The sequence below is a fragment of the Stylophora pistillata genome, chromosome 8, assembly GCF_964205215.1.
Source record: "Stylophora pistillata chromosome 8, jaStyPist1.2, whole genome shotgun sequence".
In the NCBI taxonomy this organism is placed as follows: domain Eukaryota; kingdom Metazoa; phylum Cnidaria; class Anthozoa; order Scleractinia; family Pocilloporidae; genus Stylophora; species Stylophora pistillata.
Genome location: NC_142526.1, coordinates 22413209 through 22438773, shown reverse-complemented (window position 1 = coordinate 22438773; position 25565 = coordinate 22413209). Strand labels below are relative to the sequence as shown.

At 38.4% G+C, this 25565-nt stretch overlaps 1 protein-coding gene and 1 long non-coding RNA gene across 3 annotated transcripts; both read left to right on the top strand.

The window, feature by feature from the left end:
• Nucleotides 1-6501: 6501 nt before the first annotated feature.
• On the top strand, nt 6502-8253 carry LOC148725504 (uncharacterized). Of its 2 annotated transcripts, XR_015991282.1 has the most exons (4): nt 6502-6775; nt 7417-7495; nt 7718-7873; nt 8094-8253. It is a non-coding gene; the product is annotated as an uncharacterized LOC148725504 (long non-coding RNA). The 2 variants fall into 2 exon arrangements; XR_015991281.1 differs by lacking the exon at nt 7718-7873.
• Nucleotides 8254-9317: 1064 nt separating this feature from the next.
• LOC111325276 (uncharacterized) lies at nt 9318-24552 on the top strand. Its single transcript, XM_022929064.2, has 16 exons — nt 9318-9478; nt 11430-11535; nt 12741-12841; nt 13493-13649; nt 14473-14648; nt 15252-15420; nt 15824-16005; nt 16836-16944; nt 17632-17783; nt 18367-18514; nt 19204-19385; nt 19947-20091; nt 21100-21281; nt 21906-22074; nt 22292-22435; nt 23041-24552. Exons 1-16 carry the CDS (start codon nt 9450-9452, stop codon nt 23302-23304), a joined length of 2415 nt encoding a protein of 804 aa, XP_022784799.2. The 5' UTR covers nt 9318-9449; the 3' UTR covers nt 23305-24552.
• Nucleotides 24553-25565: the final 1013 nt, after the last annotated feature.

The window sequence follows — 25565 nt, the reverse complement described above, 5'->3', positions numbered from 1 at the left end:
AACATTTAAGGTCGTTACCTTTCAGCGAAGTGTACGCAACCAGAATCCTTATTGTTACTAGAGGTGCATCGATAATAAGCTGATTGCTTAACTTAGTAGAACTGAACAATGACATTACATAAATATTCTTACTTTTGATTCCATTACTTATTTCCTAAGTAAATATTATGTCCTCTTTATTTTTTCATGAGCAGGTGACTTATTGGAAAAAACCTCTAACCGTAATCAGTATATACTAAAACAGTGGATAGCGTTGAAGGCGCGCTCTGATTGGCTAGTCAAACTCCGAATATCCTTTGCTATTTACCTCCGAGCAACTCGGGAAAAAATGGCGTCCCGGTTTGCATCCGTGACAAGCGAAGAAATCACTCAAATCAATTTTTGGTACTGTATATTATCTCACTGTTTTAGTATATACTAAAACAACTATTCACCTCAGTGTCGGTGTTTAGCCGTGGATATTTACCTCGCCGCTTCGCGGCTCGGTAAATATCCACCACTAACCACCTCCACTTCGGTGAATAGTTGTTAAATACCACCTGTGAAAATTACGCAACATTTTTTCCTGGTTTTCTACCAGTAGTGTACACGGTGTGATAAAAATTTACAATATTTGGGAGGCTGTTTTTTTTTTATTGTTATTATTATTTCAAGTCAATGTCAATGTTACTTTGTATCCAAAACAGAGTTTCCAATAAAAAAGACTCACGCTTCTTTTATTAAAAGTTTATTTACTACAGCAATCTGTAGTCTGATATAACTTACGTTATTTTTCATTTCAGCTTTTGCCTGAGAGAAATAATTCCACCGAGTGTGTATCAAGCCGTTGGTCATTAAAGGCTGATAGTTTCCAAAGAAACTGTTTGGGGCTGCGTCGGTGGGGGTAACGAAACAATTTGAATGTATCAACAAAGTTGAAATGGTAAATTGGCCACCGTTACGATTATAAAAGCTGACGTTTAGAGCGTTAACCCTTCGTCGGAGCGAATAGAGGAATTGTGGGTTTGTGGGTTGTGTGTGCTTTTAAAGGTAGAAAAAGGAGCTACGTGATTGGTGGGAACATGGCAACGAGAAAAACACGAACAAATTAGTGGAATGAAAAGCGTTCGTTGATACCTGTGGGATTTAGACTGCCGGTTTGAAAGATGAGCTGTTGTTCAAGAGTTTTCCGGCTTTCCGCACTACCTAAGTGTAAGGAAAGACCGCAGATTGCCATGTGTTGCTTAGAATGGTTAGGTAAATCAAAATGTCAAGCGACTGGTTTCGATGTGTCCTTGTCATTCCTCTCCACGTGGCGAAGGTGTTCTCGGAAACGGTCACCGAGTCTTCTGCCTGTTTCGCCGATGTAAATCTTTTTGCAATAAGTGCAAGTTATGCAATAGATTACATTGGCGGAGGTGCACGTGAAGTGATCGGTGATCTTAATGGATCGTTTGGGTCCCGATATTTTCTCAGTGTTATGAAAGAAAGGAAACGTTTTGCATCGTGCACGAGCGCATTTGAAAGTGCCTGGTTGGTCATTAGTCTGAAAAGAACTTCTGAACAAAAAATTGCCTATGTTTTTGTCGCTTTTGAATGAAATGAGCGGAGGCTGTGAAAAGATAGTGCTTGTCTCTGGATCGTTTTGAAGTAATTTAAAGTTTTTAAGAATGATAGATTTAACTGAGTGGTTGTGAGGGTGAAACGCGAGAGTGAATGGAATGCGGTCGGAATCTTCCTTTAGTGACGTTTGTAGTGCTGAATGTCGATCAATAAGATACAATTAATATATGAAGTTCATATATTTTGAACTGCGGTATTAGATACGTATGATGCACGATCCTCGCAGTAGATAGCGCTATTTATGCAATAGCGAAAATCAGACCTGAAAAAAATTAGGCCTGTACGGGACTCGAACCACTGACCTCTGCGATACTAGTGCAGCGCTCTACCAGCTCAATTGGTAGAGCTCAATTGGTAGAGCGCTGCACTAGTATCGCAGAGGTCAGTGGTTCGAGTCCCGTACAGGCCTGATTTTTTTCAGGTCTGAGTTTCGCTACTGCATAAATAGCGCTATCTACTGCGAGGATCGTGCACCATACGTGTCGATCAATAAGTTGGGCGCAGTGGTAACCCGCTTGAACGACAGAATCAGGGTAACCACTTTTATCGAAAAACTGGCACATTGTCTCTGATTTGTGGTGGAAATCAGAGTCATCACTACATAAACGACGAAGTCTTAGAAACTGAGAAAAAGGAATGGAATTCTTAACGTGAGATGGATGCGAAGACGAATACAACCAGTAATTATGCGAGTCTGTAGGTTTGTAATACACACTAGTGCATAAACCGTTGCCTGCAATTGAAACTTTGATATCTAAAAAGGATAAAGAATTTTCAGAAATTTCCCAGGTATATTTCAGAGCCGGGTGAAAAGAATTGACTGCGGTTATGAATTGAGTCAGCTCCTCTCTGGTAGAGGAGGTGGCGCCGATGCAGTCGTCGATGTAGCGACCGCAGAGTTCAGGTTTGGAGCCGTTGTATTGGCTGAAAAATTGGTCTTCGACAAAACCTACAAAAAGATTGGCATAGATAGGTCCTATTTTGGTACCCATGGCTACTCCATTGGTTTGTTTGAAAAATTTGTCCTCGAATGAAAAACAATTGACTGTGAGCACTAGTTCGGCTAAGCGTAGTAGTGTTTCAGATTTAGGTTCCTTAACAGTACGTTGATCAAAAAATATTTAAGAGCCAGAAGACCTTCGCCATTAGGAGTGACAGTGTAAAGAGACGTAATATCCATGGTGAAAAGAAGTTTGTTTTGGCCAAGGAAATTAAATTCGCGAAAAATTTGAAGAGCGTGTTGGCTGTCTTTAATACATGATGGTAAAGTTTTGACGATGGGAGCCATAATTTTGTCTAGATAGCTGGAGATAAGTTTTAGTGTACATCAGCTGGAGATAACTTTTAGTGTACATCATGGGTGCAAATCGTTGGTCATTAAATCACTTCGAAAGTTTATCCTTCCTATCAAATTTATTGAAGGGATAGTTAGTTATATGTAACTGGATAGAAATTTAGTTATTTTGTCCTCAGCTTGTATGTTTGTCCTAGCATCTGCCCTTTGCCCCTACCGGAGCTTCAATTTGGCACACAGGTACAATTCCCGGCAGAACATAGAATTCAGTCAAACAGTAAGACAAACAACCTAATTTGATGAGGGAAAATGATTATAAAGGAGGAACTTCTGACTTTAAGCGAAATGTCTCTAGGTTTGGCCATTGATGACAGCAGGTTCATGCAAATATTATTTTTTGGAACTATCGATCGTCAGAAGTGCTTTGGAGTTTATCGTCTAGCTTTGCATTTTGCCTCGGTTATCTTTTATGATAATATGTTGTCTAGCTGACATAGATAACTTAGTAAGTTATCTAAGTCAGCTAGACAACATATTATCATAAAAGATAACCGAGGCAAAATACACTAGTCATGCGCTCTAATTGGCAGCGTGGATTCATTAGTGACCCTAAAACTGCTGTTTTCTCGGGTACCAGTTACACTATAACCATACCTGTAGCAGACAAAATACTTTCGATGTTCAGGCCCGCAAAAGTATCAGGACGTTCAGTAGAGGTAAGTTTCTAATGTTAATTTTCCACTAATTTAGTGCCTTCATTATTTATGTATTGGGAAAGGGCTTTCTGTAATATATATCATGTTCCAGAACATCTTACACTAAAATCATTCGAGAAAAAATGGTTGTTTTTAAGCTTCTTCTTCGAATGAAGAGCTTATGAAAGCTGTGTACAAAGTGTGAGAAATGTAAAAAACTGAGAACAACAAATTAATCCCCCATACGCTGGCTCATTTGGGACACAGGTTCTGATCACTGCTAAGATAAGCATTCTCGAAAGTATTATTACTCGACTCGGGCAGTCAGAGGGCCAATAACTAAAATCAACCAATCAAAATGCTCTATTGCCGGTCCAATATTCTCTAAGTATTGGACCGTGCACTGTCCCGAATGGTCTCGAATGATACCGCACTTGTGTCCCTTTGAACTTCAGTCGTATAATAAATATACTCCCAGTACGGCCCTCGCGCTTGGTTAATAAGATATATTTATTGACTCTTTGCTGTACATTGACAAGTCTAATTTTTCGGTGAATCGTCCAATAACGTCTCCACTGGCAAGACGGAATAAAATTCGAAATGATATCCAAAAAATGTCTAGGATGAAAGTCTTTTATGACCATTCAATTTCTTTCCATTACTTTGTTTCACTTAGTATTCCATGTGTCGATGAGCCAAAGGAAATGATGAAGTCAGTGCTGCTTGCCTGGATGTTACCTCTGTTTGTCTTTCTTTTGGGTAGGATTCCTTTAAAAAGATTTATATTCTGATTCCTTGTCCGAACCACTTCTTAAAAGGATACTGGTAGCGTTTGAAGGATGCTTACCGAGCAGATCATACATACTTCATCCCTATATATCTCTTGCTCCAAGGTTGTTGACACATTTGAACAGTCGAACTCGATTGGGCTGTCAGTTTAAATTTCAGGAGAAGTCAAACAGCACTCGCTACTTTGCGAAGAACGATTGGGATCCAATTTAGGGAATTTAATGTCTTCTGACCATCCTTTGCTTATTTTCTGAGATCATCGATTAGTTTTTACTGTTATTCACCAATTCTACTATTCTTCACAAATTTACCATCTTTACAATTCTTCTTTCTTTTCTTTCTAATAGAATTGAAACGTCTTCTTTAACCTTTCTCCCTCTTCCCTCTGTATTCTCCAATTCACAATTTAGTAGCGGCCTTTTGCCGCCGCGTCCCAGAATCGATAAATGCCAGTCAGGAAGCTTCTTTGAGAATGTGGATTACGACTTACACTGGAATGAGCACTATGAGTGAACCTCTCTCGAATTGTACGATTTGAAAAGTGATTTTACCATTCCTTTTTCCAGGCTATTCAGTGGAAGCTAAATGTGAAAGTAGCAATCCACAATTAATAAAGTATTCCTTCCATGGCGACCTCGCTGCGTGCTTCTATACAAAACACTACAGCGGAAAATGTCCGCATGATTTCACTCAAGATTGAAGATTTTTGTGACGCCAGCTATGGAAAACAAAGGGCCTGTTGTATCATACAACCTAATTTTAAAGTGAAGGTAACACATGTTCCAACCATGCATTTTTTTTAAAAAAATATTTTGTATTCTGACTGTCAGTTAAAGAAGAACTCCTTAAATTCCCGCGCAATTAGTTAGAACGAGTTTAAGCGTGAGGCTAATCTCTTACTCAAATTCCTTTGATTTTTCTATCAGCTATATGAATATATTTTACAAACAAGAACAGAACACAACAAACGTTACACCAAAAATACTGCGATGCGGCTTTCTTGCATTGCACATTGCTTATTGTCTATCAAATCTACAGCGCAATTCCTCACTCAAATCACAATATTAAAAGCTGCTTTTATTGCAATGGTAAGGCCACTAACATTTGAAATATTTGTAAAAAATTCGTTAAAGAGCCATGGACTTATTACATCAAGATTATCAAATCAGTACTCAAGTTTCAGTTTTCCACGTCAATTTGTCACCAGACCTAGGTGCGTGGGTGCAAGAGAGCACTTTCGTTTTCTTTCCTTTTCCTTCCGTAGATTGTTGGTTTTTTTTCAGTGTGTCTGCCGGCAAATAAAAGGAAATAAATGAAGTAAAATATTTTCCAAGGATTCTGATGTCTCTCTCACTAATATTTATTCCGAACAATCTTTGCATTACCTTATCTCTCACATTAAGTTTTTAGTAAGATTAGATTGTTAAAGCGCTTTTCCTTTTAAAATCCCTGATAAACATTCACCGAATGGTCCAAAGTATACGTACTGGAAAATGTCGAGTGAATGCAACTTATAGTATCGGAGAAACAACGTCGTTCATTTAAACAGAACTTTGTATGTCTGGGTTGATTTTGAAATCTCTTCCCCCATAGAGCAAATTTATATGGCTTTATCAAAGTTTCATAAAACAATCAATTTCTTTCACCCAAACAGCTCTAACATCTTTCTCATCGTGGTGTAGGTATTACTTTCCTGCGCAGTTTAATGTTTAATGGTGTTAAGTCATGGTTTCAGTTAATGATTACACACATCAGGTCAAACTACCAAAACAGTGCCTGGGGGTCACACTGTCAAACAGAGGGTAGTCACCAGATTGTAGCTACGAATTAAAACGCCGTTAGAATCTTGCCGGAATCGGCAACATTTCGGGTACTGGCTGTTATTATCAAGAGCCCCGCAGCCAGCGTAGAACTATAACGTTCGCTTTTCAAAATCTTACGCCGACAGTTTACTTGTTACATTTCAAAGCTTGAAATTCACTTTTTTTATTAGGAGCTTTGTTTGCATTTGAAAGCCACGCTGAGTGGAATCCATTATTTAAGCACCACAAACACAAAATGAATGTAGTTAGCGGGTGTATTCTGGTACCAATTTTCGTATTTATCTATAAATTATGTGTCAAATCACTGAAGTCATAACGTTTGAAATTTACAGAGCAGAGAAAATTTTAGACAGGCAATTTTATCACTTCCTCCACTTCAGACTATAGGTGTACTTCTAACACCAAGACTACCAGTTGATGTAAGCTGAAATTAATGGTCAAAATCCGACAAATACTAACGGATTGTTTGAAAAGCGAAAATCGTTCAGTGCTTTGGTTTTATTTTGGTTTATATCTTTCATCTTGGCTCGTACTTGCTCGCAGTTACTCTCTCCCAAGGAATATAAAACTACGTAAGTTTTTACTCCAGATTTCTACTAAATATCCATTCTTTATTCAATTTTCTCTACAATACCATTTTTACACCCCAAAATTCTGTAACACCTGCATTCATAGTTCTAGACTTGTAAAAGCCAAATATTTCGCTTGTATCTGCAGATATTCCAAGTTGGAGTTAAAAAAGAAAAATCTATGAGCGGAAAAATTATTTTCATTGTCAGTAATCCAACATTGTTCAGTATCTGGTTAGATACCTTTGCTTTCTATTACTTTTACGTAATCATATGGGACCGTGCCTTGTATAGTTTTATTATTTAAGGTTAAGCTGAGTTTCCTAACAACCACGAGTACATCGCGATGGCGTAAGAAGTTTTGCTTAATTTAGAAAACATTGGCATCTTTAATTTGTTGAATGAACCTGACCACCATGTCGCATTGGCTTTTAAAAGACCTCAATTAACTTTTGAAAAGTTCACTTTTAGCAATGAAAATTTTCTTTCGTTCCGGCCCTCATTCTAAAGCTTAATAAGTTTCTAAGATCTTTTCATTGAGCCTGTCTCAAGCCCAAATCAGAAAAACATGACACATGCTAAAAGACCATCTTCTCATAATGCAAAAGTTGTTTTGATCTTCCATTTTACTCTATTCATTTCAGAATCGCCAGTGTCTTTCTGTCATACACAGCATGAAGTTCTCAGCTTTTGCAGTTGCCCTTCTCTCGATGACACTTTTAGGTAAGAAGACAAGCTCAGAGAATACAGTGCAGCCGTCAATTTTATTTGAAAAATTTAAAAAATAAATGAGCTATTTCAAGGCTTTTCTTTTTAAAATTATACCGGAGTTTCTGTAAGGGGAAATTCCGCAAGTCTACGCGCAACACGCTGATGAATGCAAAGGCAATTATCAGCTTTTGAATGCTGATCTATATATATTTTTTCTAATCCTGGCCTTACCAGTGCACAGTGACTGTGGGGAACAGATTTACACCAAATGGGCCAAATGTGTGAAAAACATCAGCATGTCTTCCCGATTTCTTACCCCTTGAGGTCAACGATGGAACTTGTCCAAGGAACCACTTGTGCTTTCTTACAAGACCAAAAATAAATTTCAACGTGACGTTCAAACGATTTTTTTTTTTTTTTTGCAATGCATAATTATAGTTTTTGCTTAGATGGTGAGTATCGTTTAGTTCTAAAAGTAACTCGATTCATCTCGCATGGACTCATACCATAAATTCAACATATTGCCGATTTTCAATGGGAGGTGGGATTTAAATGTCATGGAATAAAATTTAATTTTTCATTCATTTTGTTTCATTTTCTTTTTCAACAGATGGTTGAATCCCATTATGACACAAATAAATAGAAGGTGGCAATGACAAGTTCTCCATTCTTAATGAAAAAACTGTTCCAATAATTAATAGGTAATTAAAATTCGTGTAACTTCGTTCTCCTGATTTCTCTAAATAAAGTGGGAATAAAATCACCTTTGACATGAACGTCGCGAGTGGCTTTATCAGAATTACGGTGTTCTAAGTTCGTTTGTTTTTGCACGACTGAACTCTCTCACTGTAACTGCTCGAGTGTGTTGCAGCGGTTTCTTCGTTGACATGGTTGACCATATGGAATGAAAAGCCAAAAAAAGAAAAAGAAATTTTTAGCTGGAAACATGAAATTTTAAGATGCACCAGCTACGATTTAAAAGATAAGCCCTTCCAAGTCTTTCAACAGCCCCTTGAACCTGTTATTTTTTTGTGGATGGAAAGGTTTTCTCCGTTTCCTACTCCTCTTTTTTATATGATCGAGCAACCGCGGCACAGTTACTGAAGAGTAAAATGGCACTGACAGTATTTTTGGCTGCTACAGCGAGAGTTGATTCTCACTCCAACCTCAACCCCTGGGCAGGGCCTTAGCAGAAACCTGTCTCCGTCCATTAAAAAATCAAGAATACTAGCCAAGTTTGGAAAACAGCGGCTACCCTGCATTCAGTCATAACCATTCACTGTCCCTTTTCTCTTTTGGCTATTGCATACCTCAAAGCAGAATGCTAGAAAGCAAAGCTGTTGCTTAATCATGAGGGATAACAGAACTGACTTTAGATTTCATCCTATTCGAAAGGCTGATTGCATCTCTTATAGAATATAAACGACTATGTTTACATCATGAAAGGGTTCTGTAGTTCACCATAGCGAAAATGAGCTTGAATGGGGTAAAAAAAAAAACCGTTCTGCAAGAAGAAAATAAAGAGTATTCTGAGATGACCTGTGTGAGTTCCGCTGCTAGATAATTCAGGTTTAACGCCGGGAAACGTGATCAATGTATCCCGTCTTTTAGATATCTTTATCAGGAAAAACATTGGGATGGCGTCAAGTCCTCATTAAATTATTACTTCATTGATTTCATTAGTCCCATGCAAACCCAATCCAGTTTAAATTTAGCAGCATATTTTAACAACAGACGCTAACACTAGTATTCCTTCATCCATAACGTTAAATGCGACAACATTGAAGCGCTAGATCGCCTTCTTTCAAATGCAAACTAGGCACGCCTAGCGGAATGTGTTGTTTCTTTACTCTCGATATGCAAATCTCAATCGAGAGCAACGAAAATTCTACTTGGTTCTTTAGTTGTTCTTCACGCTTACCTTTTCAAGAGGGCGATAAAGCCAGCAAAGTGTACCTGTTTGAAGATGTCGTCGCAGAAATACAAGGTTAAAAGGTAGGTGAAATCTATAAAGCTCCAGTGCAAGGTTTACAATGTCGTGTAGTGATATTTACTGATGAAGAACAGCCTCAGTCAAATATGGAAGAGCAGCAGTACTCTCGGTATGCAGATATTTACGATAAAAAACTGGGTGAGGTAAAAGGAGTCATCACCGAAATTCCGATGAAATTTGTCAATTTGCACATTTAACCGACAAGTTTGCTAATTTTGCTTAAGCAAGTTAAGTGTAAATGTAGGGCTCTCAACTGATTAAAGAAAAAAAACCCATCACAATAACATCGATACAAAAGTTATCACAGGTCTTTTAAATTGATTTAGGAGTCATTGATCCGTCATGTTTAGACAAATTCAGTTCAATTAATGACTTAGCCAGGTTGCTCTTGATTAGCTTTCGATCATAAGTATATGGAGCAAAGCTGTTGTTTAAGATGTTTCGCTATGTTTGTATGCAATTCTTTATCAATAACAATTCTCATTATCTAAAGAAAAAGACAAAGAGACAGTTTGAGAAATCAACTTTGCCTTGAGACGAGCTTTGAACGAGGCCCCACAACGCATTCTTGTCACTTTCTCATCGGCATGAGTAATGAAGATAATCAATCAGAAAACTTTGTGATCCTGAATCGTCTTCATCAGTGTTTATTATTTTGCTTTGCTCCGAGCGCTCTTTCGTTGACGAGCTTTTAATACACTGAAGGTCAGCTAGCCTGAGTAAACTCCGCAGAACACCAGGAATCTGTCCACAGTTATTTGCCATTGCTTATGGACATAAGTTTTCGACTTTGAAGAATCATGTTTTTTTTTTTTTGCCTTACTGTATGCACAAGAAAACCATGAATCTCACATGAGAACTGTTCACTTAGGCTCAGTAGACTGTGGTTGGAATTTATAAACAGTTCATACATAGATAGTCAGTATTATTGTTATTATTCTAAAGGTAAGTGGCATTTTAAGTTAAAATAGTGATAATAAACTACAACAACTGGTTTCATAGACACTGACTTGCAGGGTATCAAAGATGTGTTAAGTAACAAGCAAATGTTCCAGGGTTTTCCAGAAGCGAAATGTTCAATGGACTGGAAACAAACAATTGCAATATTTACGAACAGATCACACTATGCCCTCATACTTCTATCTAATGTAACAACAATTATATCATATTCTTCCTCAATACATCACTAAAGGCTTTGGTCAGCAAAAAATCATTGTCAGGAGAAGGAAAACTGCGTATGCAGTCGATCGCAAGTAACTAATATATTTCCTCAAAAATCTAGTTTAGCATAATTAATGAAGCAAAGATGGTACTGACCGCAGATTAATGAAAAAGACTTAACTCCAAATATCATCACGCGACTTAATAAACTCTGCGAGCGATGCTAGGAGAAGACTGGACCTGAGACGATTAGCAAGTCTATCAATTTTTTTTTTTTAAGTTTTCATGGAACTGGTTAATTAAAACAATTATCAGCTCACTAGCAGAACGAGCCAATTTGACTGCCGATTAACTTTTTGATTGCCTTCTTCAAAAGCTGAGTAAATGATTTAGTTATGTTTAGTAAATACGTGTCATGATTCAGTTCCCTGCTCTTGCTGTTTTGCCTCAGCTCTCTTCTCTCTTCGTTGGTGTCATTTCTCTTCCAGAACATTATAATTAAATTCTAACTTTATCATGATTAAATTCAATTTTATCATAATTTAATTATACTATAATTTACGCGAGTTTTTGTCTTCTATAATTTCTTCTTACTCACTTTTTGAGAAAACATGTTACTTCTTCTAAATCCTTTGACTACGCTGTGCATTTTTTGTTCGTACTGGGTATTTATCTTCACTATCTTCGATTAAAAAGCCCTTTTTTCTAGCTGCTAAGCTGGCTGACTGTTAGAGATAACAAGCTCGAAAAATGAATATGAATTCAACTTGTACATTTTACTTCTTTCGATAGTGCTGAGGAATTTGACGAAGAATTCAAAGGGAAAGTGACGGCATTTAGCCGAGCACTGCGTGGATTGGAAGATAGAGCAAAGAAATGTGAATCTTTAAAGTTATTAGTAAGTAAAGTTTTCTATGTTTTGTTAACACACGAAAATTTTTGCTGTCCGGGACACCCCTCTGTCACAGACCTGATGGAACTTGGTTGTTCACCAGGTTTTCAACAAAAATTCTACCAGGGCAGACAAAAACCCTGAATTCTTCGCCAGGGAGGCCAATGACATTTTAAAATCTAACCATATATGTATATACATGCAAAACTGTGTGACCCAGTATTCAACATACTGTTTGATATATATGGCAAGAAACATATTGCATTAAATTTTGAAAGCAAGTCAATTGAGGCAACTTGTATATGAGTTGCTAATCAACAGTCAAAGCCATTTAAGCAATATTCTGAAAGTCTGTCTACCAAAGTATAAAAATAATTGACCTGCCTCGACATGCTACTATTCCAGTACTACAGTGTAGTACTTAGAACAGTCTTAGATAAACTTTTTATCACGCAGTATGTAAACAAGATGTCATTGATAACTCACCAAACATAAGGTTGCTTATCGCAATGATGTCATTGCTCCCGCAAGCTCTGCTTCTTCTTTGCCTCCGATCTTGATAGGCAAGGGTCTCTTCTGCCTCAACCGGTTCTAAGGTTGCCTCCTCGTCGTTATCTTCGTAGTTGTCGTCTGCATGGGGTGGTACCAATGCTCGTCTGAGTCGAGGGAATCCTAAAACTCTTGAGCTATTTCTTAAATTTCATTGTATGTCTCCACTGAGATCTCGTACGTGGTTTCCGTGTTACAGTTTCATCCAAGAACACAATCATCGCGTTGTCATCGCTTTCCCGCAGGATATGTGCGTATGCAATTGAAGCACCTGTCCAGCTGGGGTCTATGGCATAGACAATGTTTCTTAAGAGCGCTTCCCAAGCCCGCAATCCTTTTGTACAACAGAATAAGACATGTAATACCCGACCCTTTAAAAAGCTCTCATGTAACAGAAACAAGAACGGAATTCCAAACTTGTGACTTTTTCTTGCAGGGTAGCACGCCTCACCAGGGAAACTAAAATTCTACACCAGGAGGAAAAAAAATTCACCAGGGAGTTTTTAAAAAACCACCAGGTGCCAGGGAGGTCAAAATTCCACCGGGGAAGGCAAAATAACGCACCAGGTCGGATTCCACCAGGTCGGGTTCCACCAGGTCTGTGACAGAGGGGTGTTTTAGGGCCTTTATGTGAATGCACTCGTTGAAATATTTTTTTGCAGGAGAAGGAATCCTCCAAAACAATTTCTTACGAAGGTGGAGACCAAAAGTACATGCTTGATTGGCAGCCTTATTTGAATGACTGCAAAAGAAGATTGTCGAGGTATGAATCTTTAAAACTATAAACATCCATTTTAAGTGGCTGCCATTTTGGCCGATGTAGGCTTTCAGCGACCCCTTTATCGAAAACTATTTCAAAATTGTACGGTATAAAAATTGCTTTATCTCTTTATACTACTTTTTTTTTTTAAAAACTGACGTCATTGTTTAAATTTTTGCCCATTAGCAGTAGGGTTCAGCGATGTAAGGTATCCTGTTATACCCGAAGTGTGTTTCTTGACTCAGCCAAGGAATTACTCGGAAATAATTGCCGATACAAAAGTATCTGGGTTCCTTGATAGATGTGGGTGTGGATGATCGAGTCAGTGAATCGTTTTAAAATCGTATAGTCCCGGACTTGATGCAGTTGGTAGCGGTGCATTCAGAACCTCATCTGCATTTCCTTGATCCAATAAGTCATAGTTAAGGGATAGAACTGGACAAGATTTCTGAAGAGCTAATCAAGCTAAGTGAAAAATTGGAAAAGATAGTTTGAACTTCTAGAAAATAATTTATCAAGTCACCGAAAAGGGTGCACTTTTATAACAGAAACAATTGGTTCGAGTTTCTGCAAAAAAGCGACCTCATTGTGACAAGTGTCCAATAAAACAGTGAACGAGTCGCTCCATTTTTATTTTTTACTTTTTTTCTAAAGATCCTTGGAGAAATTAAAGGAGATCCAGAATCATAGAAAACAGAGGAAAATCTCTTTCATTGGTTCCATCAAAGAGGCTCTCCCTTCCTGGTCGAAAAAGAAAACTTCTAAACATATTTTGCTTTATCAGCTGATTAATGACACAGATGACTGTCAGGTAAGTCTACTCTGAACCTCAGGATAACTGACTTCTTAAATGCAAGGCGTCATAATGAAAGGGAAAATAGGAAAACTTAGGTAAAATGTTATTTTTTCCCATCACCGATGTCAAATAATAGCATTGAATCAATTGCCTTCCAAGATCTTCCTTCAATGCTCAGGTTTTATGAGGCATTCTGATGCTTGAGGTAAATGACTTTTGTCATGCTTTCTGATCATTTTCATTCTTTATTTGTCCATTATATTTATCTTTCATATATTCGTTTTGTTCCGTTAATATTTAAATTCTCATTCAGTTAAACTTTCAGGCAGCAATAACATATAAAGATATCATGGTATCCTAGGGACATAACCTCTATGTTTTCGTGTTGTTAAATGTACTCAATTGTATTTCACAATATTGCTTGAGTCGTGCGTAGTGCAATTTGAAACCATTCATAACATTACAATTGGCCAACGGATCATGAAATGTGGAAGCTCCTCGTGCTTTTTTCTATAATATTGTAAACAAAAACATTGACCGACTCTTCCCAGCACGTCAGTGGCATATTGCTCGAGAAACTTTACAACACTCTGGAAAATTCCTTCATTTGAAAACATTGCTATTACAAACAAAAATAAGGCTTTAATTTTTTTGAAAATATGTAAGAAATTAGTGTCTTAAGCAATTTATGTTATATATTGAGAGGGTGTGGTACTGAAATGCCGTATTGTACCTCCTAACCTATTAACGCATTCTTATTGACCAATAAGGATGAAGATATTATTCGTTAAGTGTGCAAGAAATTTTTTCATCGCCACATTAATCTCTCTCCATACAGAACCTTCTGACGGACATCGTGAACCAAATCAAGCCGGCAGATGACCTCACAAGTCTGGCCAACAAAATATTTCAAGAACGAGACTCTAATCAAAACGATGAAATATCAAAAGACCTGGAAGGCATAACGATCAGGTGGAATTCACTTTGTCAAGATGTGATCAACAAAAGTGGCAGGTAAAAGTGATTAGAATGATAAGCTGTAAAATTCTTTTTTTCTACTTCGATGTGATCGAAAAAACGTGACGTTTGGAAATAAATAGGAAAAATAGCTTGCTAAAGTGATACCTTTTGAAGGAAATTGGGTGCTGAATTTAAGGTTAAAGACTGCTCAAGCAATCTATGATAAGCCGCGAGTAGGTCAACTTAGTAGTGCCTAGAAGTATGAGCCGTGATCGCAAGATGGCCAGCGGGCAAGATAGCTCAGTAGACATCTACGAGGCCTGAAAGCGGAGAGAGATAACGAGAAAGATGACTCTGCTGCAACCCACTTTTCTGCCCTGTAACTCAGCGCTAATTTAAGCCAGCTCTTGCCTGATAACTTCCAGGCAACAAAATGATTATGTAATGGTATATGGTTATAGTTAAATGGTTATGTGATGGGTATATCCATCATCAGTTGTGCCGGGAATGGAACAACGTGTGTGTATAGATTTTGTGAAAGGATGATTGAACAATAAAGTAGAACAAGCTCATTCAATATTTACTGTGAGAGATGAAATCTGGCTTATTGCATTTCCAAGCTACCAATTAAAATTCTGAAAACCCTTCTCCTTTCAGTCTCGAATCTGTTGGTTTGGAGGTTGATCGTGAATACAAGAACCTGAATAAGTGGTATGAGAAATATGACACATTAAACACCTGGCTGTACTTTAACGAAAAGGTTCTGGACGAAAAAAGCCCCGGGAACACAATGGCTATCATCAAGGAACACTTGGAGAAAAATCAGGTAGTTTTCGAAAAACAAAACTTAGCAATAACATTGAAAACAAAAGACAAAAGCAGAAACAAACAATCACAGAAAACAAACGATATTGCAAAAACAAAACTGCGAAGTATAACTTGGAAATCAAATGTACTCAGCCTCCCCACCCCCTACGCCCTCCGCTTCCCGCTCCCCGCTCCCCTCTCCTCGCCTCTCCCCATGCCCCCAAAAGAGCAGCAATTTTAAAAGTTTTACTGCAAGAGCAGGTCACAAAGATTACAACTGTCCGTTTTCTGAGAATTCCAACCGTAAGGCCATTTCTCCATTTGAAAGAAATAACGAAATTGACAACATCTTCCTGACAATTGTTAACAACTAAGCAAAAAAAAACTCTCGCGGAAGAATTAATGAATGTGCTTTATTCTAGGGCCAGCTGAAGAATGTGAAGGATCGCAAACCCAATCTGGAGGAAGTAACCCAGGAAGCTCACTCACTTTTAGAAAGTGGCCGTTTAGATATGGGAGATGCAGAGAGGGTGGAGCGTTACAAAGAAGAATTGGACACCAGATACACAGCACTCATTGACAGGCTCCTGGCAACCCAAAACAGGTAACGACTTCTTGGCGAAAATAGCTGGCACGCAATGAGTTCAATCGATTATGAGCTATTTCCATTCTTTGGATATTTCAAAGTTTTTGTTTTTTCTGACCGGAATCCACGTCCCTTGTGTTTTCATTCGTCTTCACATTTGTCATCTCGAATCACTAAATCGAACAAAAGAACTGGAATTTAAAGGAAGCCTCTGATTAAAAAAATCACACATTGCTCCAACTCAGAAGTGTCATTTTGAATAACTGATTTTTTTCTGAGCGGCGACAAGGTCTGCTTGCACTGTCAGAAAATAATTTGGAAAAAAGGGCGATGGTACCACTTTTGGAAGACTGATTTAATTATAACCATTCAACCCCTTTAGAGTGATTAGCTTTCAATTTATCCATGGAATAATAGCATCTTAAGAGTGAATGGAGCTCCCTAAGAGTAATTGGCTTAGAGGACTTTTGGTGGGATCATAAGGTTTTCAGGTGGAACCGAGCGGGAAATTAATCGTTACTAATTGAGTCAAAAAGGGACGGTTAGAAAAAATCGACTGCCAATCAACTGCCAAAAACAGGTGGGGGGGGGGAGGGGGGTCATAAGAATGATAGAGAGCCTTAGGTGGGATGAGGTAAATTTATCGTGTCACAAACAAAATACTTCTTCTGCGCTTCACAATCCTCCCTTCACCCCCCCCCCCCCACCCCTCCAGGCTTTAAATAACTATTTCCTTTTAGGAAACTATTTCCTTTTATCAGTCTTTGTGTCAAAATTATATGTTATGTAAAATTAGGATACAAGGTTATTTAGAGAGCCAGATGCTAAATGTTAAATGTTGTCAACAGGTTACATAGCAGCATGCATGAACTAAGGAAGAGTCCTCAAGAAACGGTAGAAAAGACAGAAAAGACAGAAACGGCCATCGTAGAGGCTTCCCTAGAACCCAACCACAAGGTATGAACTAGGCTGTGCAACTTATCCTTATCAATGTGTTAATCCCAAGATCATTCCGAACTGTTTGCATTTCATTTTAGATTTCAGTTCATATTACGCACGTATTTACATTGGTTCTTTTTCAAGATCTGTTGGAGGATACTCGCATAGATGACGTTACCATTAACACCATTTAAATTTTTTACCATTTAAAAAAATTGCACCCTATATTGCCGTGGGTCTGTAAACGAACACACCTCATGTGCCCCTTTTTGGTTCTTATTACATTTTGACATTATCTCTATTACTGAACAGACGAATGGCAACATGGAGGCTATCTTTCATTGATATAACAAGCTGAATTACTTACGCATTTTGATTGGTTCTTCCTTATGATCTGTTCGAAGACAGACGCAAGATTACGTCACCAGTAACAATTTCTTGCTCAGTTCTTTATTGTATAAAACAGATAGACTTCAAATTGCCGTTGGTCTGTTCAGTAACACATCACAGAAGACGCCATAATGTGGTATGACATCAGTGACGCAATCGTCTGCGGCTCGTGTGCCACTTTTTGTCCTTTCCACATTTTGACGTCATCTCTGATCTATTACTGAACCGATGAACGGAAACATGGATTCTATTTGTTAAGTAGTTCCTTTATTGCAGCATATTCACTTTACAATGCTTACTCTCCCTCATTTCAAGCCACCACCAAAGATCATTTCACCATTCCATAAAGAAGATGAAACTAAAAGCAACGAGCAGAAAGTACAAGATTCCATGGCAGTAGTGAAGAAGACTATTACACAAGAAGACAGGTGGATTCTAAGAACTAGGACAGAGGGTGGTAAAGAGAGGTTAGTGTCTCCTCAAGTAGAGGTACATTTTAATGTTATGTTCGAGACAGAAACTGAGACCATGGCATTTTTCGTCATTACGCGAGGGAGGTTTTAGTGGTCACGAGGGAAGGGGTTGATTTCCCCCTGGGAAATTTTCAGAAACACTTAATGATTGGTAGCAATGATAATGATGATAAAGATGCATTTATATAACGCTACCTCCATATCAATATGCTCTTATGCGCTTTATACTGCTCTATATGGTACCTTGGTCGCACTGCATTGAGCAGTTTACAATTTTTGAAAGGAAATTTAGCAGGTGCCCTAAGCCCAGACCAAAACACGGGGGACTGGGTTGCCTACTCTTCGTGAGGAGTACGAGAGTTCTTTAACGTCCCCTACTAACCAGTACAGAGAAGATGCATGAGAGGGGGCTGGGCCTACAAGTTATCGTCCTTGTTCGAGACATATGACGAGAATGTCTAGCGCATTTTCATCAGATGTTTTAAGAACCTGAGTATTTTTCAGGTCTGTGGCTTGAACCTTCGACCTCATTCAGTGCAGTGCTGTAAAACTTATCTCATTATCATTCATCAATTAGAATCCACGAGGAGACCATGAAAGCATTTGAATCGTCGCTAGACGTATGTTGGAAGTCACTCAATGACCTGGACGAAGAATCGCTACAAAAATTTTCTGCTGTTGGGTCAAACATCAAAGAAGTTAGGGAGCAGCTCGATGAAATACAGGTACCTTAAAACAACAACAACAAAATTACCATACAAGAAGGAAAATTATTAAGAACCTATTGTGTATCATAAAAACTTTGGGCTTTTAACATCTGAAACTTTTTAAGTTGTCCCTAATTAAGGCCCCCCCTTCCCATCCCCCGCTAAAAGAAGATAAAAAAATTGGAAAAAACTGGACAAGAAACCGGGAAACAGAGCGCCGCAAAAGTTAACTAACTAGTGTAGAACTCAAAGATATAGGAGGGGGGATTGGGTAGGATAGGCTTCTCGTCTTGCTGCCACCTGGACAAAAAAAACATATTAAGGTTATTTTAATCGGAAAACAAAAAAGTATAAGGCAACGTGTATATATTCTAGATCCGAGAAAGACGGGAACCATTTAAAAGAGAAATAAGAAAGTGATGCATAATGTCATGCTATCCGCTGCTTGTCTTAAATTCAGAATTAAATACTAAGTACAAAACTGTAATCCCTTTTGCCATAATTACATTCCCACCGGTTGCTTTCGAAATTGATGATTCTTGTTGTAAAAGGTCCCTTCCTACATGGGAACATAGTAAATGATCCGACCTCACTCAATCCCACCACAAACAAGAACCTGCCGACACTCGAATCCCACGAGGATCTCTTTATTGACCGTGGTTCGACTAATATTCAACATCTTTATTGGCATTTGAACCATTTTCCAGGATCTGGAACAAAAGATGTCCAAGGAAGATGCTTCATTTCGTTCGGTGAAGGAAACATTTGAAGCAACTGAGGGTAAAAATTTGATGAAGCAAGAGGCTCGCGATAGGCTGCAAAGAAAAGTTGACGATTTGAATTCCAGATGGGAGGAAATGTGGCGTTCCCACGACGTTAACAAAGACCGGTACATGTCACTTGACTTCTGTAGGCCCGGAAATATATTTTTCTAGTGATAGGTGGTATTTGATAAAAGTGGATGAAAATGCGGTGTTATGTCCGCTATAGCTAGCTAAAACCTTCGAGCCTACTCTGGAGCATAGGAGGTTTTCAGACGGAATGACTCACTCAAATAGACTATACCAGCTAACTTTGATTATTACACTGATATCTTACTGAGTAAATGTCACCGTCTTATACGTTAGGGTATCGTAGACCAGGATCTCTCTCCCTGGCGGTAAGGAAAAGTGCCCTGAGGATCTAAGTTGATCACGCACAACACCAGTTCACGTTCTGTTTTAAAAAAATTTGGTCTATTTTTTCTCTTTTTTGTTGTCTGATAATGCAATATCTCTCTTTTCCAATTAAACCAAACGCAAGGAAAATTGAACAAAGGCAGGGAAAAAAGCAATTGCTATCACCCTCTGTGATTCAAAGTTTGGAAACGACAGGCTTTCTATCATGGATATGATTTACTTTTAACATGACTTCTCGTTCACCATTTTTAAACTTAATGCATATTCTACAGCTTGGTACAAGCCATTTTGATCATGGGTGGCCAGTGGATGGGAAGAGTGAATGAAAACCTTGACGATCTGGAAGAGGATATCAAATCAATTGATATCAAAGATGGCGACTGGGAATCGTTGCGTAATTCAGAACAGAAACATAAGGTGAGAAAACCGTTAGTTTGGCCATGGTCATAAGGGAGTTGAAATTGACTGTATTTTCAGTTAAATTAATCGTAAAATTCCAGTGCGACTCGGTCTGGCATAACTAATAGTGCTTCGGGGCAAACATTTCTTCGCTGCGGAAAAAGTATTAGGCCTTGAACAATCCGAGCCAGCGAGAGGTCTACAAAGGGGCCACACACTGAGCTAGTACCAGACCCCTTTCTTCCTGTCTCAGCTCAAATCCTCGTGGCTGGAACGGAGAAACGCCTATCTTCCAATGCTGATAATAAGGGCCTGCTCACAGGCTAGACTCGGTCTTGTTAATTAGCCGTTGATAATTGCGATCGTAATGCTTCTCTAGAAGGCCCACAGTAAGTGCTGTAAGAGACACGCAGAAAGGATTTCAAGAGTCTGCCAAACGATCATATGTGCCAACGATCAATAAAGAAGACCAAGTCGCGCTGCAAATTGTTCAGACATTTTAGACTATTGCTTATTGGCTACGAAGAGAATAATTTGCTCCTTGCATTTCTGTTTATCTTGTAACTGTTCTGCAGAGATTCCTTAATACAGCTGTTCCAACTTGAAAAGTGTATTCCTTGACTTTTCGAAATTAAATGTCTACTGGACATCACTCTTTATGTTCGAACGAGCTAAGCTTCCAGCTACATAAGATAGCTATATAAAATGATTAATAGGGAATTGGGTTGGGCTTTATCCGGCTAACAATGACGTCCTGTCTGCGCTTAACTTTTTAAAACGAATCGTGTTTTCACCTGAGGAAACGGCCACTGTTGTTTACACTGAAAGTTTTGATCTACGACAGCTAATGATTTTTTGAGGTTCCCAAGGAGCATTTCCTGTCTGTAAACAACCGATGTAACCGTAGAAACTGGCTGGTCAAGTGACTAGTAGATGCGATCTACAAATTGTCCACTTTGAGCCACTTAACAACCTGTTAGAATAATTTGACAGCACCTTCCATAATGTTTAATTTTGACCTATCAGGAAATCATGGACAAGATAGGGTCTTATGAAGTTTCGGTAGGCGGCGCAGTGGATGTCGCCAGGGAGGTTCAGCGGCGGGATCTAGTGACCGAGGAAACTGGTGAGACTATTACACATGAAACAGGGGAACTAGAGGACAGGCTGGAACGACTAAAAGCTGAAGCAGAGGACAAAAAGAAAAGGTTTGGTGCAAGAGAAAACTACTTTTACTTACATGGGGAATCCTTCATGAGCACATCTTAACAATACGATAATTTAAGAAAATTTCAGTTAGAGCAGTTTTCAAATGAGTTTTGAAAAAATAAAACCAAAGTAATAACAATAGCCAATTTGAGAATGTCGACGTAATCGATAGCCAATGAGAACTCAAGATAAAATTAAATAGCCAAACTGCATTAAAAGCGGAAAAACGCCAATGACCAAGTCATGATTGGTTTTAGTTTGAATTTGATTGATTTAGAAAGCGGTGCGAGTTTTCAGAGCAAAGTTAAGCAAAAACAAAACAATAATGAATTAATTTCGACACCCACTGCTCTAATTTCGAAAAGTAAGCTGAAATTACATTACTTCCTCTTCACCTCTCTATGACAGGTCCCGAGAAAAATCATCACACCATCTGAGCCAATAAAATAAGAAAAAACAAAACCAATTGCACTTTAGCCAGTCGTGTTTTATTGCGCTTTAAGCAGTTCCTTTGTCATTTACTCTGGTATCTCATTTGAATATATACCTTCGTTCTAATTGGCTGTTGTGAAACTTTCGTTTTGATGGCACGACCCTCAACTAAAACGCATTCTACCTCTTAGGATTTCAGAGTCCTTGCGTAAGATTGAGCACTCCACTGCTGTTCAAGAGGTTATGGTGCCCTCCAGTGTGTCAGTTGCTCACTCTGCTCCCGATCAGATTAATGGCGATTCTGACGAAGGATTTGTGGAACCAAAGCGACACTTTTTTCAGAGAAAAGTTACCTATGAGGTAAGAAAATAAATTCGAGGCTAAAAACAAACGAATTACTTCCAAGTGAGATGTCAAACCATACCGCAAATACAGCCGAGATAGAGCGGTTGTCATAAAGGTAAATTAAATAAATGAATATCATACAGTCTATTTTTGTTTTTTTCTTTGTTTATTTTTATTGTGTAGCTTTGTCAATGCTTGTTTCATGCAGCAAACTAATTTTACACATTTTTAGTCAATCATAACCAAGAAGATGAAAGAAATGAAGAAAGAAAGCAAGGCAATGAATGAATGGATGGACGAGACTGAAAAACTTGTGGGTTCACTTCGAATAGATATGGATCCAAAAAAGGCTTCCAGGGTGCAGCAGAAAATTGACGTAAGTAGAGCAACAGCCTTCTAAATGATCAAACTTAACCCTTAAACTTCCACAAGTGATAAAGACAGAATTTCTCGTTACAGCATCAACGCAACATCAAGCAGACAAGTGATGAGAATTAACAAAACTTAATATAAAACTAGGGGATAATATATAGGTTGATCCAATACCAAGTTCTCCGAAGTAACACCGCAAGAAATTGTATGGCAGACGGTAAGGAGTATTACTGATGAGATCTAAGGAGTGAAAGGGTGAGGCACCGATGGTCAAAATCCATGCAGCTACCTAGAAAAGGTGATCACATGTTTCGATACGTAGTTACCAAATTTATAATTCTGGTCGATCAGCAAACCGTTTAATTTGAATTTCCATGCGAAATTCGAAATTTCTGGTTTATCTTCCGTTTTTACCCTACTGACTGGATAATTGGCCTCTTAAGGAGAGGTTCATCAACGATTGGATGCATGGTTGATTGGATGGAGCGTGGGAGGGATGAACGGACGGATGGACGGACGGATCGATCGATTTGAGTTACTAGTTATAACTTCTGTGAGTTACTTTGACATAGTTCTGCTATGACACAGAACTTTACCTGATCATTTCAGGCCCGATTGGAAGAGGTTAATGAGAAACAGTCAAAGGTAAACCGCGTCATCCAGCTTAGCAAGGAGATTGAGAACGAGACCATTGACCCAAACGTCAGTGAACCTTTTGTGAAGGAAGCCAAGGCTCTTGAGGAAAGGTGGGCCAAGAACAAGGACTTGCTCGAAAATCATGGAGAGACAGATGCTGCCAGCAAAGCTTCATCTGGAAGCTGCTGTATTCTGTTCTTGAAAAAACGATTGTTACCAGTTTGGTCGGTCAATTAACTCTAAATCGCAAGAGATATATTCAATTACTTTCAAGGGAGCTTCTGATCATAAGAGATGGACGTACAATCGATTAAACATTTAATCAAACAATTCTGAGAAAGGCTCCGACGAAGGGCTAACGCTCGAAACGTCAGCTTTTGTAATCGTTACGGTGGCCAATTTACCATTTCAACTTTGCTGATATATCCAAATTAATTCTGAGAAACGTTACGTAAAGTTTAAGTTAAAACTTATTTCCTTCACTACTTGAGGCTTGGTTCTTAAGGGATTAGAAATTTGACTGCACCTTTACACTAACACTAGTGTTAGCTAATACAAAACTATTCTGTCCTATTAAAGAAAACGAGCAATTGAATCCATTTAAATTCTTTGCTATCTGTGCCTGGCTTTAAGCACTGATTGGCACAATTGAGTTAAGTTGAAATCATTGTTTTTTTGTTTTTATGTTTTGTTTTGTTTTTTTTTATCTTATTTTGTTTAAGGGGCCCCAGTGACAGGGATCATTTATAACGTCAAAAAATGTTACAAGATTTTATCGCGCAATTAAGATGTTAGTCGCGGTAAAAGCAAGGAAAGCTTGAATTGAATTTACTAGTAGAAAAATATATATTGGCTAATTCATTATAGATATCACGCTTAGTTCAATTACGAATTCGTAAAATTTGGTTGTTTAATTGATTACGTAAAAGAAATGCTCCAGTAATGAATAGCAAAATTATTTGAAGAAAATGGCAGCTGACTAGGACGTCAGAGACATGTATTCAAAATATGAAAAGTAGGTGCATGCATAATGGTCTAAAATATTGTAATTTCGTTGTTTAAACTGGAAAAATACGGTAGGTTAAGTCGGAAAGGGTTGAATAGAGTGTGATCTCTGGTCAGAATTGATTTAGAAAATGTTAATGTCAAGGCGATCACGCCAACAAAATATAATTTGAAAGACGTAAGTAGTATTTTTACGTGAAATTCACAAGTTTCTCACTTTATATCTGAACTTTACAGTCTGCCCTCTACGTTACTTTCAATCTACCTTATGTAATCCGCATTGCCAGCAGAAGCTTACTGAAAAACCTATGTTGACATGAAATACGGACAGTAGCTTTTAGGGGGCATACCTATTGTGATGCACATGCACCCGTAGTAAGTTTGATCTGTAAAGAGATTTGCTGAACAGAAAACGACGGGTAAAAAAGATCAGCGAAGAAAATTATTGAATTATAAAATCAACGAATGTGTTCGATTTAACCCAACGCAATTGACCAAAAAAAGTGTTATAAACTTTCCTGTTATCTCAATTGACACTTCAATATCATTAATTCATTTCCTTTCTCGCTTACGTCTGTTAGCGCCATTTCATGTTTCCATTACCCTCTCCTTTTGCACTTATTTTTTCGCTTTTTTAGACAAAGCGTTCTTGCAACTCCCGCACCAGCCTGCACAACCAAAACAGAAACACTGTTCGAGACCCGCACGGAGCAAATCCTCAGCCACTTTGGGGGATTCGGGATGCGAAAGAATTACGAATGAAAGGGACAGGTCATTTGAGAAAAGGCTTCGCCGTAATGCATGCACTTTGTTGAGATGGGAGAGAGTGCGTAACAAGTTCGCAATCGCTAACCGAGCCGCCACACATTATCTGGGTGGGAAAAGGCGGAAAAAGGACTGGGAGATATTGAGCCCCTCTCTCCCTTCCTATTTCCTTCCACTTATTTATATTTCCATCTTTAATATGCTTTTTGTCTTTGTAAAATTGCCTCAAGAGGGTGGCCTAACATTTCACGAGGAAATTTTGGGCACTCGCCCACTAAAAACACACTTAGCTTGCATTGGAATATTTGCTCCTTCCGAACTATCTTCACTTCTCGATAGATGAAGATTGCATTCAAAACCCGTTGAAGAATATGATACGAGATACCTAGAAGTTCCACAAGTGCGATAAGGCCTGAATCATGGCAAATTTGAAACTTTTATCCAAATAGTGAACAAGGGAAGATATGAACAAGCTTCTAAAATAAATCCTTTTCTTTGATTTTGTTCAACTTATCTTTTTCCCAACAGTCCAGTTTTTTCGACTCTTTCTTCCAATCCCCTTCTCTTCATGTTTCAGTATACTTGATTTCTTAAAATTTAACACCAAGTTTGTTGTCAACTCGTCACCTAGTGTATTGCAAGGAGAGCGTTCTGCAACCTCTCTATTTCATATTCAAGCTAGAAGTGATGTATAACACCAGGAGAAAATAACTGTTTTCTCTTGCAGC

Coding starts and splice junctions, on each gene's coding strand:
- LOC111325276 (XM_022929064.2), top strand. CDS start 9,450: ATGTCGTCGCAGAAATACAAGGTTAAAAG. Junction 15,421..15,823: donor AACACTTGGAGAAAAATCAG/GTAGTTTTCGAA, acceptor GCTTTATTCTAG/GGCCAGCTGAAGAATGTGAA. Junction 16,945..17,631: donor CCCTAGAACCCAACCACAAG/GTATGAACTAGG, acceptor CCTCATTTCAAG/CCACCACCAAAGATCATTTC.